General features: G+C 38.2%; 4 protein-coding genes across 4 annotated transcripts; 3 read left to right on the top strand and 1 right to left on the bottom strand.

Moving 5' to 3' along the window:
- Positions 1–35: 35 nt before the first annotated feature.
- On the bottom strand, positions 36–4103 carry LOC112757954 (uncharacterized). Its single transcript, XM_025806496.3, has 6 exons — positions 3530–4103; positions 3148–3221; positions 2273–2422; positions 1693–1978; positions 911–1144; positions 36–777 (listed from the first exon to the last, which is right to left on the bottom strand). The coding sequence occupies exons 1-6, from the start codon at positions 3683–3685 to the stop codon at positions 406–408; spliced, it is 1272 nt and encodes a 423-aa protein (XP_025662281.1). The 5' UTR covers positions 3686–4103; the 3' UTR covers positions 36–405.
- Positions 4104–7857: 3754 nt separating this feature from the next.
- Positions 7858–8406, top strand: LOC112756725 (uncharacterized). The gene has a single exon (XM_025805347.1). It carries the CDS (start codon positions 7858–7860, stop codon positions 8404–8406), a length of 549 nt encoding a protein of 182 aa, XP_025661132.1.
- Positions 8407–8454: 48 nt separating this feature from the next.
- LOC140180009 (uncharacterized) lies at positions 8455–9150 on the top strand. Its single transcript, XM_072220391.1, has one exon. The coding sequence runs from the start codon at positions 8455–8457 to the stop codon at positions 9148–9150; it is 696 nt and encodes a 231-aa protein (XP_072076492.1).
- Positions 9151–12670: 3520 nt separating this feature from the next.
- LOC112757953 (DEAD-box ATP-dependent RNA helicase 3, chloroplastic) lies at positions 12671–17677 on the top strand. Its single transcript, XM_025806495.3, has 10 exons — positions 12671–13363; positions 13552–13685; positions 13791–14205; positions 14423–14521; positions 14841–15065; positions 15380–15757; positions 16272–16412; positions 16534–16629; positions 16773–17068; positions 17197–17677. Exons 1-10 carry the CDS (start codon positions 12920–12922, stop codon positions 17279–17281), a joined length of 2313 nt encoding a protein of 770 aa, XP_025662280.1. The 5' UTR covers positions 12671–12919; the 3' UTR covers positions 17282–17677.
- Positions 17678–18004: the final 327 nt, after the last annotated feature.

The raw sequence follows: 18004 nt of genomic DNA, 5'->3' as shown, positions 1-18004 counted from the left end.
GAACTTTACAAACCCAACAGGAATTAGTATGCGTGTGAGAAAAGAATCAATCAATTCTAATTCAAATTGAATGTGTATCATGTTTGATATATGTCAATAAGCTCTCTTCTGTCTGTATCTACAATGTGCACCAAGACACGGCACACAACCATTAAATACAATTACAGTAAGACCAAGGTCATCACCAAGGACAATTTTCTTGGGTTTGGAAGTGGGGCTGATTAAGGACTTATAAGGTATATAGACACAATTGCTCGCACAGGATCAGCTTAAATCCCTCCCCAGAATTTAAGCAACCATACTTGAATCATAGTTCTCTCAAGAACAGAAAGAACGTTAGATGCCCCTCCCAGTTTCATCTCTCTAGCAAAATGTTTTTCCCACCAACCTAGATTCTAATGTTCCTCATTTTTCCTGAGTACCAACTTTATCAGCAGCAGGTACATTTTCAGGGAAAGTGGATACATCCAAGTCAATAACCGTCAAATCATACGGTACAGATGCAGAACTGGATATATCCACAAGCAAGGAAGAATTTGTTGCCTCAGAACTACGAGCATCAGAAACGGGACCAGAATTTGAGGGAGTGCTACTGGTAGAAGAAGAAAAACTCGATAGCTGTATGTCATCTAACTTGTTTTCGTAAATATGCTTATTTTTTCTCACAGTATCCATTTCTGGGCCCATTGGAACAAAAGTTCGTGATCTGTACTTCCGTGCTCCCTCTTCACCTTCACTGTGGTTATACAGCACATAATCATGATACGTTGGTGCAAACTGCCACAAGTTTAAGGTGTATCAAAAAATCAGCTAATAAATGAAAAGCAAAGGGAGGGCGGATATTTCAACAAGACACATGCACGCCATATGCTGACAATGTTGAAATGCGTGAATACAAAGCGAGACTCACCTGGTGGACAGTATCATGGTAAAAGTCATTCAACTTCACGGCATGCCCAAGACTAGCTGTGAAACCACGAGATCCACCGATGTTAGCACCAGCATATTCTTTGTATGGAAATGCATAAAAGTGGCCCACAGCAGCAACAAGCATCTCAACACAAATGATAAAATTTTGAAGTAGAGCAGCTTCATCTGCATTCTTGATGATTCCCGACTTGGCAGCAAGGAAGAATAAGACACCCTAGGAAGCAAACAACATAATAAACTACTTCAAAAATCTATAGTTGTAATGATAAACACACGTACAACAAGCCATGACATAGAAAACTGTGCATTCAACCCAAAATTAACACTGGGAAAAAAATTGTATTGGGAGGTCAGAAAAAAGTGCCCAAAACAAAGTACCGATCATATGAAAATCAAATAAAGCATCCTTATAGAGTATTACTAGTGGGTTTCAAGGCACTTTGTGCCTAATGGATGGAAATGAGAAGAAATCATAACCAAATAACTGTAATATCAAGTAGTTATTTTGGGTATTTCATTCTATTCAAATTGTGACCAAAGTGCAGTTATTGTTGCTCAACAGCATTATGTAGGATTGAAGATTATTCCTATTTTGCATAACATTTACATCCTTTACCATGGTCTTGAAAACTAATAAAATTGCCAACCACCCCCACCCCCCAAAAAAAAAAAATTACTGCATGACTGAAGGAGTTGAAATTTGAAAATAGGAAAGAACGTATCATATTTCATAAAAAGAAAAGCAGCATGAAAAGTAAGTACCTGCCAATAAGTCAAGAATACAACAGATTTTATTATGATGAACTTTGGAACTGGATTGAATGGCTGGAGGAGATCCTTACAGGCCATATAAAATAAGGCAAGAGCATACAAAGCCATCGTATACGAGAGTGTATATATAATAGTCAGGTACAAGTATGACTGCTTTGGATTGAAATTTCCATCCTTATATTTCCCCTTCGCATAAAGTATGAGAGTAACTACCACTAAAATGGGCTTCAAAATCACAAACTGCAAACACCCTTGCTTGCATTTACGTATGAAACGCCTGCACTAGAAGTTCCAAGAGTGAGAGAAGAACCATAAATTTGCAATAAAGATCATGCTGGCATGTTACAAGTCCTTTTTCATTGGCACAAATTTTTATTTTCCAAAAGCCCTCAAAAACAAATTTCCATACAATATATGTACCATAACCACACACACTACCAACTGACAAAGATCCTGATTCCAGGGAAAAAAATGGAATTCCATAGAAGGGATCGGTTTGCAGGGAGAATATAGATATATTCTGGCACGTAAACTTTTAATACAAAAATTTATAAATCAGGCACAAACTCACCCATCCAGCGGTATAGGAGGAAAGCAGCAAGTCATCAAACACACTGACGGCTTCAGAACTCGACCACTCAAACTTATTACAACTGCTCCAGGACCACCAACCCAAGCCAGACATAGTGATAGGAAATTATAAATGACCCATGCCTCGTAACTAAAACAGTAGAAAAGATACAAATTAACAAACGGCTCCAGGATAATACAAATATATCTGTGAATCTCATTATAATTTAAGAGCAGACAACAGAATGCTGGATGAATATAAATCACATAGCTGAAAATTAGCTCTACGTATGAAAAGAAATGGTATATTGCCTTTCCTCTCTTTTGACTGCAAATGTTAGGACGTCTGCTTTTGCAGCAAACCTCTACAGTACACTGCCTAAGTCTCATCTTATACGGAAGAATATTACTTATGTTGAGCAATTTTCAGAAGTTACTGGCTAACAGGGTAAAATCACTTGAGCTAGACAGATAATAGATAAATCAATCTATTTGAAGGATCCAAGACTATTTGATATCCAATGAATTTAGACTCCATGTAAAGTAGGGTTATTAATTCATTATGGTATCAGAGAGCTCTGGGTAGCAACATAGAGGGGGTTTCCGAACACTCCATCTAAGAAAGCCATACATAACTACTTCTGAGTCTTCATTAACTCAGGAATGGAGTAGAGTAGAAATATATATAATTCAGAAATATATAGTTTTCATATTCATATAAGCTGGTAATTGCAAACTAATCACCCAAAACATGCAGACCAAGAAGAGAAAGCATGTGAAACATGAAATAGGAATGAACAAAAATGTAATCAGATTTAATATCAGCAACAACCGAATAAGAGAAGAAATAGGGGAAAACAACGCATACGAACTTACACTTCCCGTATGGAATTAAAATAGATCGAACTGTCAGGTAGAACAAGGGACAAGAATGACATAAGCGCATAAACCTGCGAGAGAATAATAATTACATTAAAAAGTTTAAAATAAATCATAAAGATCAAATGTTCAATATTGCCAATGGAACTTCAAGATTAAGTCAATGGCTTTTCTGCTTCCAATTTAACACTGGAAGTTAAAAAATCAAATCCATTTATCTGAAGTTGAAAGGTACCGTGATGTGCATCTGATTTGATAATGTCAACTCTGGTAGATAAGCGAACTCTAATTATTCTAGTTCTATCCACTAAAAACTAGTTCATGCAATTAACAAAGCAGGATAATAGGGATCGAGAATAGAAAGAGCGAAAGAACTCACAGGGACCATGAAGACGATGCGTACGATGAATCGCTGGTAGGTAGGCTCAGTGTAATTGAGGAGATGCCTGTAGATATGAATAATAGCCAAAGCGATAGCTCCAAGGGTGCATATGAAAGCGGTGATGTAGAGGAAAGCAGGAACCAGCACCCCCATTGATGAAGAATTGGGGATGGAAGTTTAACTCTAAAACCCTAGTGTGTGCGTATGTAAGGGAAAGGGGAGAAAAGGGAGCAGATCTGAGAGGAAGAGGGAAGAATTGCAGAGAGGAGAAGAAGGTGAATGGTGCGGTGGCAAGTCGAAACTCGAACAATAATGGCGGCTGTTGGCTTTGCCAAGAAGGAACAGAGAAAAAGGAAATACAGTGCCGAAAAGCACAACCACCTGTATCCAGAATGGAAGTAATTAATGAATTAATATTCGTATAATTGGTATAATTAATGTAATTAAGTTATCGGTTATCACTGCTTTTGCTTTAGGTTCGGACCTATTATACCGAAACGCGCTAGCATGCTTATTATTCCAAATTTCCAACACGCCCAAGCGCGTACGTTTCACGAGAAATAGGAGAAACAAAACCAAGAGGGGATTACTTCACTACTATTAATCTATTATTAGGAAAATGCATGGATTTTGATAATTTGATAAGTATTATCTATAATAACTCCCACGACCATGGTAGTGTAATCTGTTGGATAAGTACCTGTAATTTTTTAAATTTGTTAGAGATGAGATTATAGAGAGCACTACAGATTTTTTCTCCTGCAAACAACTTGTTAGTATAACATTTAACTGAATGGTAGACATTGTAACAAATCTCAAACAAAATGATTTGCCCCTGAAACCAAAATATGATGATTTGTTAGTTTTTTTGGTGACTGAAATAAACTAAATAAAGAAAAACAAAACAAACAAAATAAGAAACTGCTTAAATAGAAGGACAGTCTCGTTTAAGACTACTCTTAAATTTCTCCCAAGGTGAAAGAAGCTCCACATGTGAAAGTTGTAACTTCATCGCCATCTTTGCCATAGTATCTACCATCGTATTTGCATCTCTCATAATCAAACGAAAGTCAACACGCCAATTCCAATGCATGATATCTCTTATTTTGAGCACCAATGGATCAATAAGCCCAAAATCATCTTGAGTAACAAGATTAAATGCTTTCACATAATCTGTCTCACAAATAACATCTCGTTGACCCACATCCCAAGCTAAGAGATATCCTCTCCAAATGGCAAACAATTCTCCTTGAAGAATACTATTACTCTCAATCATTCCCAAACACCACATTTGCCAACTCCCATTACAATCTCTAATAACACAAGCAAAACCAACACTATCACCCGAACCAAAATAACTAGCATCACAATTAATCTTAAAAGTACCAATGGATGAGGATTCCAAAAACCATTTAGAGTAGAGGGAATGGACATACGTTGTAATTCAAAAATATTCCTAAGCTCCTTTTCTGAAGATAATGCCAGACAAATCACTTTTTTCGGAGGCCAAGTTTCATGAGGATTAAAGATATCATTATTCCTTACTCGCCATATCCATCAAAGTCCCGAAAAGAATTTGAACGGATGCTCTCTGCTATGATACAAGAACCAGTTCTTCAAATCCAAAGGATGACAAGAAATATCCAACCTATGCCAGACAAGCTGAGCTTTTGGATAATCCCAAATATAATGTAAAACTGATTCCTGGCTAGAAAGACATCTTGGACACCTATCTGATGATGACATCCCTCTTCTAAAGCGAAAACTTGCAGTAGGAAGAGCCTCCTTAAGACACAACCAAGCCAAAAACTTATGCTTTTCTGGAACAAGCTGACGCCAAAGCCAAAGCCAATTCTCCCGCTCCTCCCAACCAAATAGCTTTTAGATTTTGAGATAAAGGGGAATAAAGAGTATCCAAATGCCACCTACCAACCGACCAAATATCCTGTATCCGGAGATTCGAATCAGAAATGTGAACATAATCCATCTCATTAGATAACCGTCCTTCTCTCCTCCAGCTAGAAAACCAAAAATTCTGGTTCAAATCTCCAATACACCAAGCGATGATGATTTGTTAGTTATTACCTCTAAAAGATTTTCTAAACTAACTATATTTGTAAATTATTGATTGAAAGCTCAAAAAATTGAGCCATCAAATCCTTTCATGGGCCTCTCCTTGAACAATACAAGAGCCTATATACTAACGGAAGAGTTTCAAGTATAACAAGAAGCAACACTTCTGGAGATTTATTTACACTGACTCTAGGGATTGGAGGAACGGAGATGAGAGGGGGTTTTGTGAGGGGAGGGGCAGCTCGCCCACACAGCCCAAGAGAAGAACAAAGAATTGAAGGGGCACTAGTCCACTGAACGTCAAAAAAAGTGAAGAAAGCCACTGACGGAACTGATTTTACAGGGGAGGAAGCAAACCCGCCGAGATACGAAGAATGGATGGAGGAAGAATCAACGAAGGATATGGCAGTATCTGCAGAGATGGATATGAGACCCAAACAGGTGGAAGGGCCTTCAGAGGGAAGAAAAGAAGCAGCTCCGAAATCCTTTGCCCAAGCGGTCAAGAAGGGTACAAACAGAGGAGAGCCCAGAACTGAGAACAGCGACAGAGTAGCGACCGACCACCTAGGAAGCTCAGATGACGAGAATGAGGAATTGGGAATAAAAATAGAGAAAACACCCAACGGCCTATACAACCTGGTGATAAGCGAATCAATTAAATATGACTTGAGAAAACACTGGTGGGAGTCGCTCATAGTAAAAGTTTTGGGAAGAAAAGTCTCGCTGGCAGTGATTAAGAGAAGACTAGAAGCTATGTGGAGCAGAATGGGAAGCTTGGATGTCATAGACATTGGAAATGACTATTTTCTTGTTCGTTTTTACAATGCAGAGGATCTAGATTATGCACTCATGGAGGGACCATGGAAGATACTAGATCACTATCTCACTATTCAACTCTGGAAACTTGATTTCAACCCAAGTAAAGCCACTATAGACAACATTGCAGCTTGGATCAGATTGCCATGTTTGGCTATTGAATATTATAATAGGATTGTTTTGGAGAAAATAGGAAATATTTTGGGGAGAACCATCAAAGTTGATACCAACACTTCACAAATATCCAGAGGCAAATTTTCCAGGATATGTGTTGAAATAGACTTAACTAAGCCGTTAGTCTCATAATACCTCATCAATGGAAATATACACATAATGGAGTACGAGGGACTACATCAGGTTTGCTTCCATTGTGGACGTGTTAGGCATGAAAAAAGTGAATGTCCAAATCTGAAGAACCAGACACAAGTTAGGAATGACCAGAAGCAAACGGAGACAAGGGAGGAAGAAAATGGGGGAATAAGTGGAACTAAAGCAAAAACAAAGGGTAAAGAAGTTATTGAGGCTAGTCCAGAAGAATATGAAGGGGCCTATGGTCCCTGGATGATCGTTCAAAGGCCGTTGCGTGGAAAGAAATCCACTACAGCAGGAGAAGGTACAAGTAATGGGGTGAATAATGTAAAAGAAAAGATACAGGCCGACAACATCAACGTACAGCAGAGGTCACGTTTTTCCGTTCTGCACGCTGAGGAAGAACCACACAATGATACTAATGACAATGACAAAGGAGCAAGAGAGAGGAATGTAACGCAAAAAGATATATCCGCCTTTAGTGACACTCAAAATGCGGTCCAAAAGGAAAGCAATGGGAAAAAAATTCAGAAATCAAAGATACTCAAAACAAAAAAATCAGCCCAAAAATCCTTGCAAACCAAAGAGCCCATCCACAATAGAAAACTATTATTGAAACCACCAGTCCAAATCAAAGCCCCAAACGGAATCACAAATCCCTGACCCCTAGCTCTGACAATCAAAGCAAAAACTCACAAATTGAACAAATTATGCTCTCTAAATCTGAAAACAAGTTGAACCACCTACCAAACCATAACAGAACACAACCCACACAGCAACAACCTCTGCAAGAAGACATGCACACCGAGAACAACCCCCATCATTTTCAGGAGAACTGGGTGACCCTTACTCAACCCTCAACAGATCAATCAATTCTAGTCGAAAACACTGGAAGGGAGGACATGAAGTTTGATAATCCACCTGACCCGAAACCACCGGATGTTGTCTCGGTAGAGTCTGAAATGCTTGTTGAAGCCATGATACAGTATGAAAAGGGAAATGAAGCCAGGGAAGATGCCCCACCAAGGGAGGAAGAGATTATGTTGGATGCTTGTTGATTGTGCTTGGAGGCCCAGGTTCTGTACAGCTTATTTGCTTGTCTATTCCTTTCCTTTTGTTCTTTTTCCATGGATCTGTTATCTTGGAATATTAGAGGGTGTGTGAACAAGGCATCTATACGCACCGTAAAAGAACTCTGCAAACAGTATCGACCTGATATGGTAATTTTATTGGAGACAAAGTGTAGTGGTGACACAACAGATAAGGTGATTAGAGAAATGAGTTTTAATTATTGTATTAGGGAGGAGGCTAAGGGGTTTGCAGGAGGCATTTGGGTTTTGTGGAATAATCCTAACCTGAATGTACAGGTGTTGAGAAACCATCAGCAGTTCCTTCATTTACAAATTGTTGATTTTAAGAGAAGAGTTTGGTGCCTAACAATAGTGTATGCTAGCCCACATGCTCACTTGAGATCTAAACTTTGGGAAGAAATGAAGAAAATTGCGCCTGATATGAAATTGCCATGGCTTTTGATTGGAGACTTCAATGATATTAGTAAGGCAGATGAGAAAAAAGGAGGTGCTACTCTAGACATGCATGCTGTGAATCGTTTTAAGAGATGGATAGAGGAATGTGGTTTAATTGACATGGGATATATTGGCTCAAAGTTTACATGAGTTGGGAGAGTTAGAGGAGGGTTGAACAGAGTCTATAAGAGACTGGATATGGCTCTTTCAAACTCTGATGGGAGAATTGCATTTCCAAATGCTAATATAAACATACTTCCAAGAGTTAACTCAGATCACCATCCTCTCCTAGCTTCACTAGAACCAGAAAGAGTGGATAAAGGTGAAAAACCCTTCAGATATGAGGCCATGTGGAAGACACACAGTGATTTTACAAGAGCTGTAAAGGAGTTATGGAATAAGGATGTTGATGTTCCCAGAGCACTAAGCATCATGACAGAGGGTTTGAGAAAGTGGAATATAGAAGATTTTGGCCATGTTTTTAAGAAGAAAAGAAGACTCTTAAATAGATTGAATGGTTTTCTGAAGTCACCTACTTATGGAAGGAACCCATTTTTAGTGGAACTTGAAAAGAATTTACAGGAGGAGCTTAATGTGATTCTTGACCAAGAGAAAATTTTTTGGCTTCAAAAGTCACGACAACAATGGATTGTAGAGGGTGATAGGAATACGAAGTACTATCACACCAAAACAATCATTAGAAGAAGACGGAACCGCATCTTAAAATTAAGAAAGGAGGATGGTTCATGGTGCGAGAATGTTGAAGAGTTAAAGCTCATAGCACTCAATTTTTTCAAAAAGTTTTATCAAGATGAGATGATAAGAAGACCAATCCTTGTTACTGAAAATACCTTCCCAAGATCAGAAGAGGAACAATATGAAGACTTGTGTTGACTACCTTCCGCAGAGGATGTTAAAAATGCCATGTTCAACATAGGATCGTTAAAAGCTCCTGGAGAGGACGGGTACCCAGCCCTCTTTTTCAAAGATAATTGGAAGACTTTGGGTGAATCGATTACAAAATATGTAGCAGATATTTGGAGAAACCCAAGAGAGATAGAGAACATCAACAATACCCTTTTGGCTCTGATCCCTAAGGTAAATCAGCCGGAGTTCATCACACAATTCAGACCAATCTCATTATGTAATGTTATATACAAATGCATCACAAAAATTCTGGTTGAGAAGTTAAAACCTACCATTCAAGATCGTATATCTCCCTGCCAATCAAGCTTCGTACCGGGTAGAAATATACATGATAATATTATCATAGCACAAGAGATGACCCATGATATGAAGAGGATGAAAGGGAAGAAGAAATTCATGGCTCTCAAGATAGATTTTGAGAAGGCGTATGATAGATTAAATTGGAACTTCCTGGAAGCCACTTTGAGGGAGTTTGGCATAAAAAAGCAGGAGCTGGAGATTATTATGGCCTGTGTAAAGTCGGTGAAATACAAGGTACTCTGGAATGGGTGTAAAACGGAGACGTTCCAACCAAATCGGGGACTTAGACAGGGAGACCCCATATCTCCATACTTGTTTGTCATAGCCATGGAGAAATTATCTCATGCCATAGAGGATGATATTGGGAAGGGACTATGGAAGCCGATGAGGGTAGGAAGAGATGGACTTCCAATTTCACATCTACAATTTGCAGATGATCTTTTACTTTTTGCAGAGGCATCTCTATCCCAAATAAAGCAAATCAAGAAAACTTTCAAAGGATTTAAAGAGGCATCAGGAATGAAAAATAAATGTGGCAAAGTCATCTATTCTTTTTTTCAAAAAATGTGGAACATAATATTAGAGAAAGTATAAAGGGAGCATGCAATTTTCAAGAAGTCTCTTGTTTGGGGAGATATTTAGGAGCCTTGTTAACTAATGGTCAAAAAAGTAAAAAAAAAAATACAAAAATATCCTGGATAGAGTTAAAGAAAAATTCAAGGGTTGGAAAGTCAATTGTCTATCAATGGCGGGACGCATCACTTTGGCTAAATCAGTTGTGAGTCCGTATTTAAATTTTGACATGCCTTTTTCCCTCATACCAAAAGGGATAGGAGCCAAAGTTGAGAAGCTTCAACGAAAATTCATCTGGAGAGAAGATCAAAATAACAAGAAAATTCATGCAATCAGCTGGGAACAAATTTGTAAACCAAAGGAGCTGGGAGGTTTAGGATTTCGAAGGATTCATGTGATGAATCAAGCATTTCTAATGAAGACACTATGGAGATTGTTCACAAAAAAGGAGGCGCTTTGGGTCAGAGTGATGTATAGCAAGTACGGGAGGGGAAGAAACCCCCTACAAGGTATGGAAACCTATAAAACCGATTTTCCTTTGTGGAAAAATCTGGCTGCTCAATGGAGTAAACTGATAAAACATATAGAGTTCACGGTGGGTGACGGAAAGACTATAAACTTTTGGACTGACCCCTGGGTTAGAAATGAAGGGCAACTTTGTTTGAAAGTGACAAAATCTCTAGAAGAAGAGCTTCTCAGCCTCAAGGTGAGAGAGATTAGACTAGAAACTAGAGAGTGGAACCTACATTTTCTTGCTCGCTATCTCCCACACGAAGCTATCCAAAAGATAAGAGCAACTCCTCCTCCAATTGATGAAGGAGGTGAGGACATAATCCTTTGGAATCTTTCGAAAGATGGGGAGTTTACCATAGCAAGCGCTTACAAGTGCTTAAGTAATAATAATAATGAAGTTGAAGATAGAATTTGGAAAATCCTGTGGAGCTGGCAAGGACCACAAAGAATAAAATGTTTCGGATGGCTGATGATTCACAAAAGACTCTTAACAGCAGAGAGAAGAGCAAGGCTTTTCGGTAGTAATCCGAACTGTCACATCTGCCAAGGCCAATAAGAAACAATTCTACAAGTACTAAGGGACTGCCCCCCAGCTGCTAAGGTTTGGCATCAATTAATTCATCCGCAGCACTTTAACATGTTCTTTAGAGCTCCTTTTAATCTTTGAGTGAGGTGGAACTTGATAACAGAAATTGGTAGAATTAATCAGGAAAAATGGAAGACATACTTCCTGGTAACTTGTTGGTGGTTGTGGCGTTGGCGTAATAAAGAAATATTTACCCAAGCTACAACAAGACCAGCGGAAGCTAAAACCTCCATCATGGCTTACGTCCAAAACATAAAGGAAGCTTTTAAAAAAGAGCCTCTTATCAATTATCTCAAGCGAAAAAGAGAGATACAAGTCTCGTGGAAGCCGCCCCCTATTGGATGAATTAAAATTAACTCAGATGGAACCTCCTTGGACAACCCTGGAAAAGCGGGATGCGGTGGCATAATTAAGAATGAACACGATAAATGGTTAGCTGGATATATGGTGAATATAGGAAATTGTACAGCTTTTCAGGCAGAATTATGGGGACTGCTACATGGATTGAGAACAGCTTGGGAGCTTGGACTAAGAAGAATCGTGTTTGAAATTGATGCTAGAGTGGTGTACAACCTAATGATCAAACCCAAGCGATGCATGAATCATCACGAGCCACTAGTTAGACAAATTCACCAAATGACGATAAGGGAATGGAAAATTGAATTCAGACATACATACAGGGAAGGAAACAGAGGAGCAGACTTCTTATCCCGTAAAAACTTGATGGCAGCACCGGGATTTCATTTTGTTGACTTACCATCTGCAGAGCTTAGGAACATTGTCTTAGATGATGCGAGAGGGGTTGTACTACCCCGAACTATTTCTATAATGTAATTTTGGGCTTCCAGCCCCGTTTAGTATACCAAAAAAAAAAAGTATAACAAGAATATGGGTGTTTTAGTTATTTTAACCGTTGATCTGAATTATAAAAAATATATATTAATTAAAATTAATGGTTAAAATAACTGGAACACCAATGTAGCCGATACACTTAAAATTTTTTTTATACTATATTCAACTTAGTTTTTTTTAATATTATTTAAAGTAAATACTCAAATTAGTTTCAACAAAATTTTATTATTCTATAAATTTTCAAGAACTATTCATATAAAATAGATTAATTTTTTATTATTTTCAATCAAATTTTTTAATACAATTTATTATAAAATAATTAATTTTATAAAAATATTATTGTAAAATAAATTAATCTTTTTCAAAAGACAAAAATACCAATTCAAGAACAAAGTATTCTATCTAAAATTTTTTGAAAACCAATTTCAGTGTTAACTCTATTATTTAATTTTGAAATTAAAAATATAACTAACTTTGTAAAAAATATTTGGACAATGAACCAATCAAATACATTATTTTAAAATAAAAATATTTTAAGTCAATAAAAAATTAATCACTAAATACTTCCACTGTAAATAATAAAAAAAACTAGTGCACAAAAAACCATTCTTACCTAATAATTACATTGAGATGATACAAAAGGGGTAAAATATTTGAGATGATAAGGAGGTAATATCCCATAATTTGTCAGTGTGTGGAAATATCTGAAGCCAAATTATCCAGACATCGAGTTGAGAGAGAAACAGAGAGAGGCGGTCGTGGATATTGGAAAGGCCATACATTCCCAAATAGCTTCGTGGCCTTATCATTTTCTCATTCTTCGTTCCTCCTTTTCCCCCCCATAAACCCACCCTTCTCTGTGAGAACTTTCAACAAACACCTGGAGACCCTGGAGCTACTCAAATTCCCAATATGGCTTCTTTGATTGGAGTTTCTTCCATATACCAAACTCCCTCTACAACTCTCGACCTACACAAACGACCACCGCTTACTACTACTACTTCTTCTTCCTCTCTTTCCTTGCAATGCTTGGACAGCAAGTCCCACTTCAACAACGTTCGCAGAGCACACCTTTCTACTAACAATGGCAAGGGAGGTTTTAAGCCCACTGTTAGTTTTGTTACTTCTGCCATTGCCACTCCAAATTCTTCGGTCCTCAGCGAAGAAGCATTCAAGGGGATAGGCAGCGGTGATGACTTCCCCGACGACGATGACTTTGCCGGCTTTGGCTCTGAAACCGACGAGGGATCTTCTGCTGTTAGCTCTGAAGAACTCGACGTTTCCAAGCTTGGCCTTCCTTCGCGCCTCGTTGATTCCCTCCTCAAGCGTGGGATTTCGCATCTTTTCCCCATTCAGGTTTGAATTTTAGCGACCAATGATTGTTTGCGTTCGGTTTATTATTTGAGAAATTTTCCTGGGCAAGATTGATTAGCTTGCCGCAATTTTGTACAGCGATAATAATGTCTGACACAGAAAACACTAATTAAGGAATGATAGTTAGCAATGTGATGACTTACTTTTTCTGGTTTGTATTTTGCGATTAGAGAGCGGTGTTGGTACCGGCATTGGAAGGTAGGGATATCATTGCTCGGGCAAAGACTGGGACTGGCAAGACACTAGCATTTGGGATTCCCATTATTAAAGGCCTTACTGAAGATGAACATTCAAGTTCTCTCAGGTAATCATTCTTTCTACTCTATGCAATACACTTCTTTTTATTTCATCTTTTGCTTGATGTATGTATAACTAACCATCATATGCTTTTGTTTCTTCTTTCTTTCAGGCGGTCTGGTCGCCTCCCCAGAGTGTTGGTTCTTGCACCTACCAGGGAGTTAGCAAAGCAAGTAGAGAAGGAGATAAAGGAATCTGCACCTTATCTGAGCACAGTTTGTGTTTACGGGGGTGTTTCCTATGTTACTCAACAAAGTGCGCTTTCACGTGGAGTTGATGTAGTTGTTGGGACGCCTGGTAGAATAATTGACCTAATCAATGGGAACAGCCTTAGACTGAATGAAGTTCAGTACCTGGTCCTCGATGAAGCGGATCAGATGCTTGCTGTTGGGTTTGAGGAGGATGTGGAAGTAATATTGGAAAAGCTCCCATCAGAGAGGCAGAGCATGCTTTTTTCTGCAACTATGCCAAGTTGGGTAAAGAAATTGGCTCGAAAGTATTTGGACAATCCATTGACAATAGATCTGGTATTTTCTTCTTACCTGGAATGAGTCCTAATCCAAATGTATTCGTTGTTGCTTCTTTTTTCTTCAGATTTTCTTGTTGCAGCATAACCTTAATTACTTGTGAATTTCATTTCCATATCAGCAAATAATTCAGGCAATATTGTGTTACATGATTTTGATGCATTTAAAGCTAAATAAGGAAAAACGATAAATGTGCTTTTCTTTTTCTTTAATCAAGGTTGGCGATGAAGAAGAAAAGCTCGCAGAAGGGATAAAACTTTTTGCTATATCAGCAACTGCCACTTCAAAGCGAACAATTCTTTCCGATCTTATAAGTGTAAGTAACCGATTGTTGACCTTTTTCTATTTTAGTTTGGTAGTCTCTATATACACATGCACATATCTGTATGCGAACTTATGGTATCATTCAGAACTAGGAAATTTGATTAAGTTTATCCGGTCTCCTACTAGTAATCCTAGTCCTAATTACCTAGTTTCGGACTGGTTGTGTTAGCTGTTGCAAGTTGTTAATTGTTGAGTCCGTTATTTTTTATTTATTTATGATATATTTTACAAGCAAGATTTTGTGTCAGTGTAAATTCCTATCTTTATGGTGGTGGTTCAATAATTTTACTGAATGTTATTATGTTTTTTAGGTTTATGCTAAGGGTGGGAAGACTATAGTTTTTACGCAGACAAAAAGAGATGCTGATGAAGTATCATTGGCATTAACAAATAGTATAATGTCTGAAGCATTACATGGTGATATATCTCAGCATCAAAGAGAGAGAACATTGAATGGTTTTCGACAAGGAAAATTTACAGTTCTTGTTGCCACTGATGTTGCAGCCCGTGGACTTGATATTCCTAATGTTGATTTGGTATGTTGTCCACATATAACTATCCGATCTCCAGTGTTATGTGCAAATCTGTTAAAATTCCAGCAATATTTGTTCTTGTTTTCTTCATTTAGATCTAATGCAACTGATGCTGAATAAACCAAAGAACTTGAAAAACCTATAATTTGGGGATTAGGTTTAATAGTTCGAGTTTTGGGATATTACCTAGATTTAACTAAGCCTTCATTGTCTCAAATTTATTTACCAACAGAAATTTATGATCCATATTTGACTTAGAAGCTTCTTATCAATACTGCGATCAGTACTAAACCTTGTTGATCACCTGTTTCCTTCAGATTATTCATTATGAGCTTCCCAATGATCCGGAGACTTTTGTGCATCGCTCTGGTCGTACTGGGCGTGCAGGGAAACAAGGTACTGCTATTCTTATGTACACCAGTAGCCAGAGGAGAACAGTTAGATCTCTAGAGCGTGATGTAGGCTGCAAATTTGAATTCATCAGTCCACCCGGTATACAAGAGATTTTGGAGGCATCTGCTGAGCAAGTTGTTGCCACGCTCAATAGGGTTCATCCCGAGTCTGTTGAGTTTTTTACACCAACTGCACAAAAATTGATTGAAGAACAGGGAACAAGTGCCCTTGCAGCTGCACTAGCACAAATGAGTGGATTCTCTCGTCCTCCATCGTCCCGATCTTTAATCAACCATGAACAGGTATCGGGAATCATATATTTCTAAGAATGATGTCATCTATTAAATGATTTCTACCCTGCCTTTGTTTTATGTAATTAGGTTCCTTTTTTTGGTGGGGGCAGGGGGGTGGGGGTTGTTTAAAATATATGGGATTAGCTTTATTGTTTCAACAAACTGCTCGTTGTGTTTTAACAATCAGCTTGTAGACATCCTGTAATGACTTTCCAGTGATAATGATCTTAGTTCGTGGTTCATTCCCAACTGCTGCTGTGACTTGTGAGTTTATCTTAGTGCATGGAAAGCTAGTGTAGGTTTGTCACTCATTCAATAGTCTATCGAGGTTTTCATGCATGGTCTCTAGGAATTTGATGTTAATGTTGTCTTCTCCCAACTAGATCTCCACAAAATTTTTGTGGGTGATCTGGACCAGTGTGGTGTATAATATTTAAGTGGAAATTAAAATTTAAAATACGTATTTTGTTTTTCGGAGCCTTATGTTATCTGATTGGTTCGTTAAAAAACTTTGGTATTCTAGGGATGGGTTACATTGCAGTTGATCCGAGATTCAGATAGTAGAAGATACTTCTCCGCAAGATCAGTCACTGGGTTTCTGGCTGAGGTTTATTCTCCAGCTGCTGATGAAGTTGGAAAAATACATTTAATTGCAGATGAAAGGGTTTGTATCTGAATTATATTGAGTTATTTTTTGTGCTCATTTTGATTGGAATTACAGTGCTAGTCAGAATGCACCCACATTATCCAAGTTGTTTGATCATGTTACCAATTCCTAATATCAGGTTCAAGGGGCTGTTTTCGATCTTCCAGAGGAAATTGCTAAAGAGTTACTTAACAGGGAGATACCACCTGGAAACACTATAACCAAGGTTACCAAGGTAAATACATCTTTATTCCGTAGTCATACAAGGATTATGATTATCTTCTGCTTTTGCCCAACCAGAACATCATATTTTCTTTTGTATGATTTATCGCATCACTGATTGTGTAAACATAAATGTTTATGCTGCTTTGTTGGCAGTTGCCTGCCTTGCAAGATGATGGGCCACCAGGTGATTTCTATGGGAAGTTCTCTGACAGAGATCGTAGTAGCCGAAGAGGTTCAGGTTCTGGTTCTAGGGATCGGAGAGGCGGTTTTAGAAGCTCACGGGGATATGGAGGCCGAGACTCTGATGATGATTTTGGTGATTCATATAGGAGAGGCAGTAGAAGTAATAATAAAACTGGCAGTAGCTGGTCTCGAGCTGGAAGATCCAGTGGTGATGATTGGCCAATTGGCGGTAGACGATCATCAGGCAGATCTTCATCGTCAGACAGGTTAGTGTACAAATGACTACTTTTAACACTTGTTTGTAATTTTTCTTCCTAGACAACAAGTCAGGACATGTTTCATCTGTGTGACACTTCTGTGCATAACTGATCTGACATCCCAATGTGCTCTGCAGAGGTGGTTTTGGAGGGTCCTGTTTTAATTGTGGGGAGTCTGGGCATCGAGCATCAGATTGTCCAAACAAGCGCAGCTTCTTTTAGGTTCTTCACGTCATTTATTTTTGGGCACTGCCTTGTCCAAAACGCAAGTGCCACCTTGGATGTTGGCCTAATGGATTCTGAAAAGTTGAAACAGAATCAACATTTATACGTATCCCTGTTGTTGGTCCTCTCCTGGGTGGGGGCTCTGTGTTTCTGGCCCTTCTTTTCATCCTGATGAAAAATTTATCACTCATTTGTTTTGGGGTTTTGGGCAGTGGTTTATTAACTAGAACAGTTAACTATATGGTTTTGTTTCTGTTTTTTTCCCTTTTTTTTTTTTTAAATCTGGGTGATGTATGGTCCTGTATTGTTAGCCACTTTTAGACTTTAGTATGTGTTTGAACCTTAATAGTATACAGAGAGATAAAAATATCTGAAAAAGATTTTTACTCGGAAGATGCATTGAAGCATTAATTGAGGTCTAAGGCCTTAATCTAGGTGAATCTATCTTCGTCACTTGCTTCTCGTCTACTCCAGAATGGCTCTTAATAAGTTAAAACATTAATTTCTTTTGCCAATGTGATTCTAAACTCCAACGGTGTTATTCAATTGAAAGGGATTTGCCAAGATTTCATCAATCCCTGCTGGGTGGCTAGTGATTATGAACAACTAAAAACAATGATGCAGATATAAACACGCACTCGCATTTATTCAGTCCTCAAATTTCACATCGAACTCGTAACATAACATCCTACTACTACTACAAATATGATAGAGAAAGTA

The sequence above is a fragment of the Arachis hypogaea genome, chromosome 16 (assembly GCF_003086295.3).
Source record: "Arachis hypogaea cultivar Tifrunner chromosome 16, arahy.Tifrunner.gnm2.J5K5, whole genome shotgun sequence".
Taxonomy (NCBI): Eukaryota; Viridiplantae; Streptophyta; class Magnoliopsida; order Fabales; family Fabaceae; genus Arachis; species Arachis hypogaea.
Note: the sequence above shows the minus strand (reverse complement) of the source record. Positions and strands in the feature narration are given on the sequence as shown.

What these genes read in the sequence shown, in the direction of transcription:
- LOC112757954 (XM_025806496.3), bottom strand. Translation starts at nt 3,685, where the DNA reads ATGGGGGTGCTGGTTCCTGCTTTCCTCTACATCACCGCTTTCATATGC. An exon ending in GCATCGTCTTCATGGTCCCT is followed by an intron (nt 3,222 to 3,529) that starts GTGAGTTCTTTC and finishes ATTCTCTCGCAG; the next exon opens with GTTTATGCGCTTATGTCATT. An exon ending in ACCATGATACTGTCCACCAG is followed by an intron (nt 778 to 910) that starts GTGAGTCTCGCT and finishes AACTTGTGGCAG; the next exon opens with TTTGCACCAACGTATCATGA.
- LOC112756725 (XM_025805347.1), top strand. Translation starts at nt 7,858, where the DNA reads ATGGATCTGTTATCTTGGAATATTAGAGGGTGTGTGAACAAGGCATCT.
- LOC140180009 (XM_072220391.1), top strand. Translation starts at nt 8,455, where the DNA reads ATGGCTCTTTCAAACTCTGATGGGAGAATTGCATTTCCAAATGCTAAT.
- LOC112757953 (XM_025806495.3), top strand. Translation starts at nt 12,920, where the DNA reads ATGGCTTCTTTGATTGGAGTTTCTTCCATATACCAAACTCCCTCTACA. An exon ending in ATTTAATTGCAGATGAAAGG is followed by an intron (nt 16,413 to 16,533) that starts GTTTGTATCTGA and finishes TCCTAATATCAG; the next exon opens with GTTCAAGGGGCTGTTTTCGA. An exon ending in AGATCTTCATCGTCAGACAG is followed by an intron (nt 17,069 to 17,196) that starts GTTAGTGTACAA and finishes TGTGCTCTGCAG; the next exon opens with AGGTGGTTTTGGAGGGTCCT.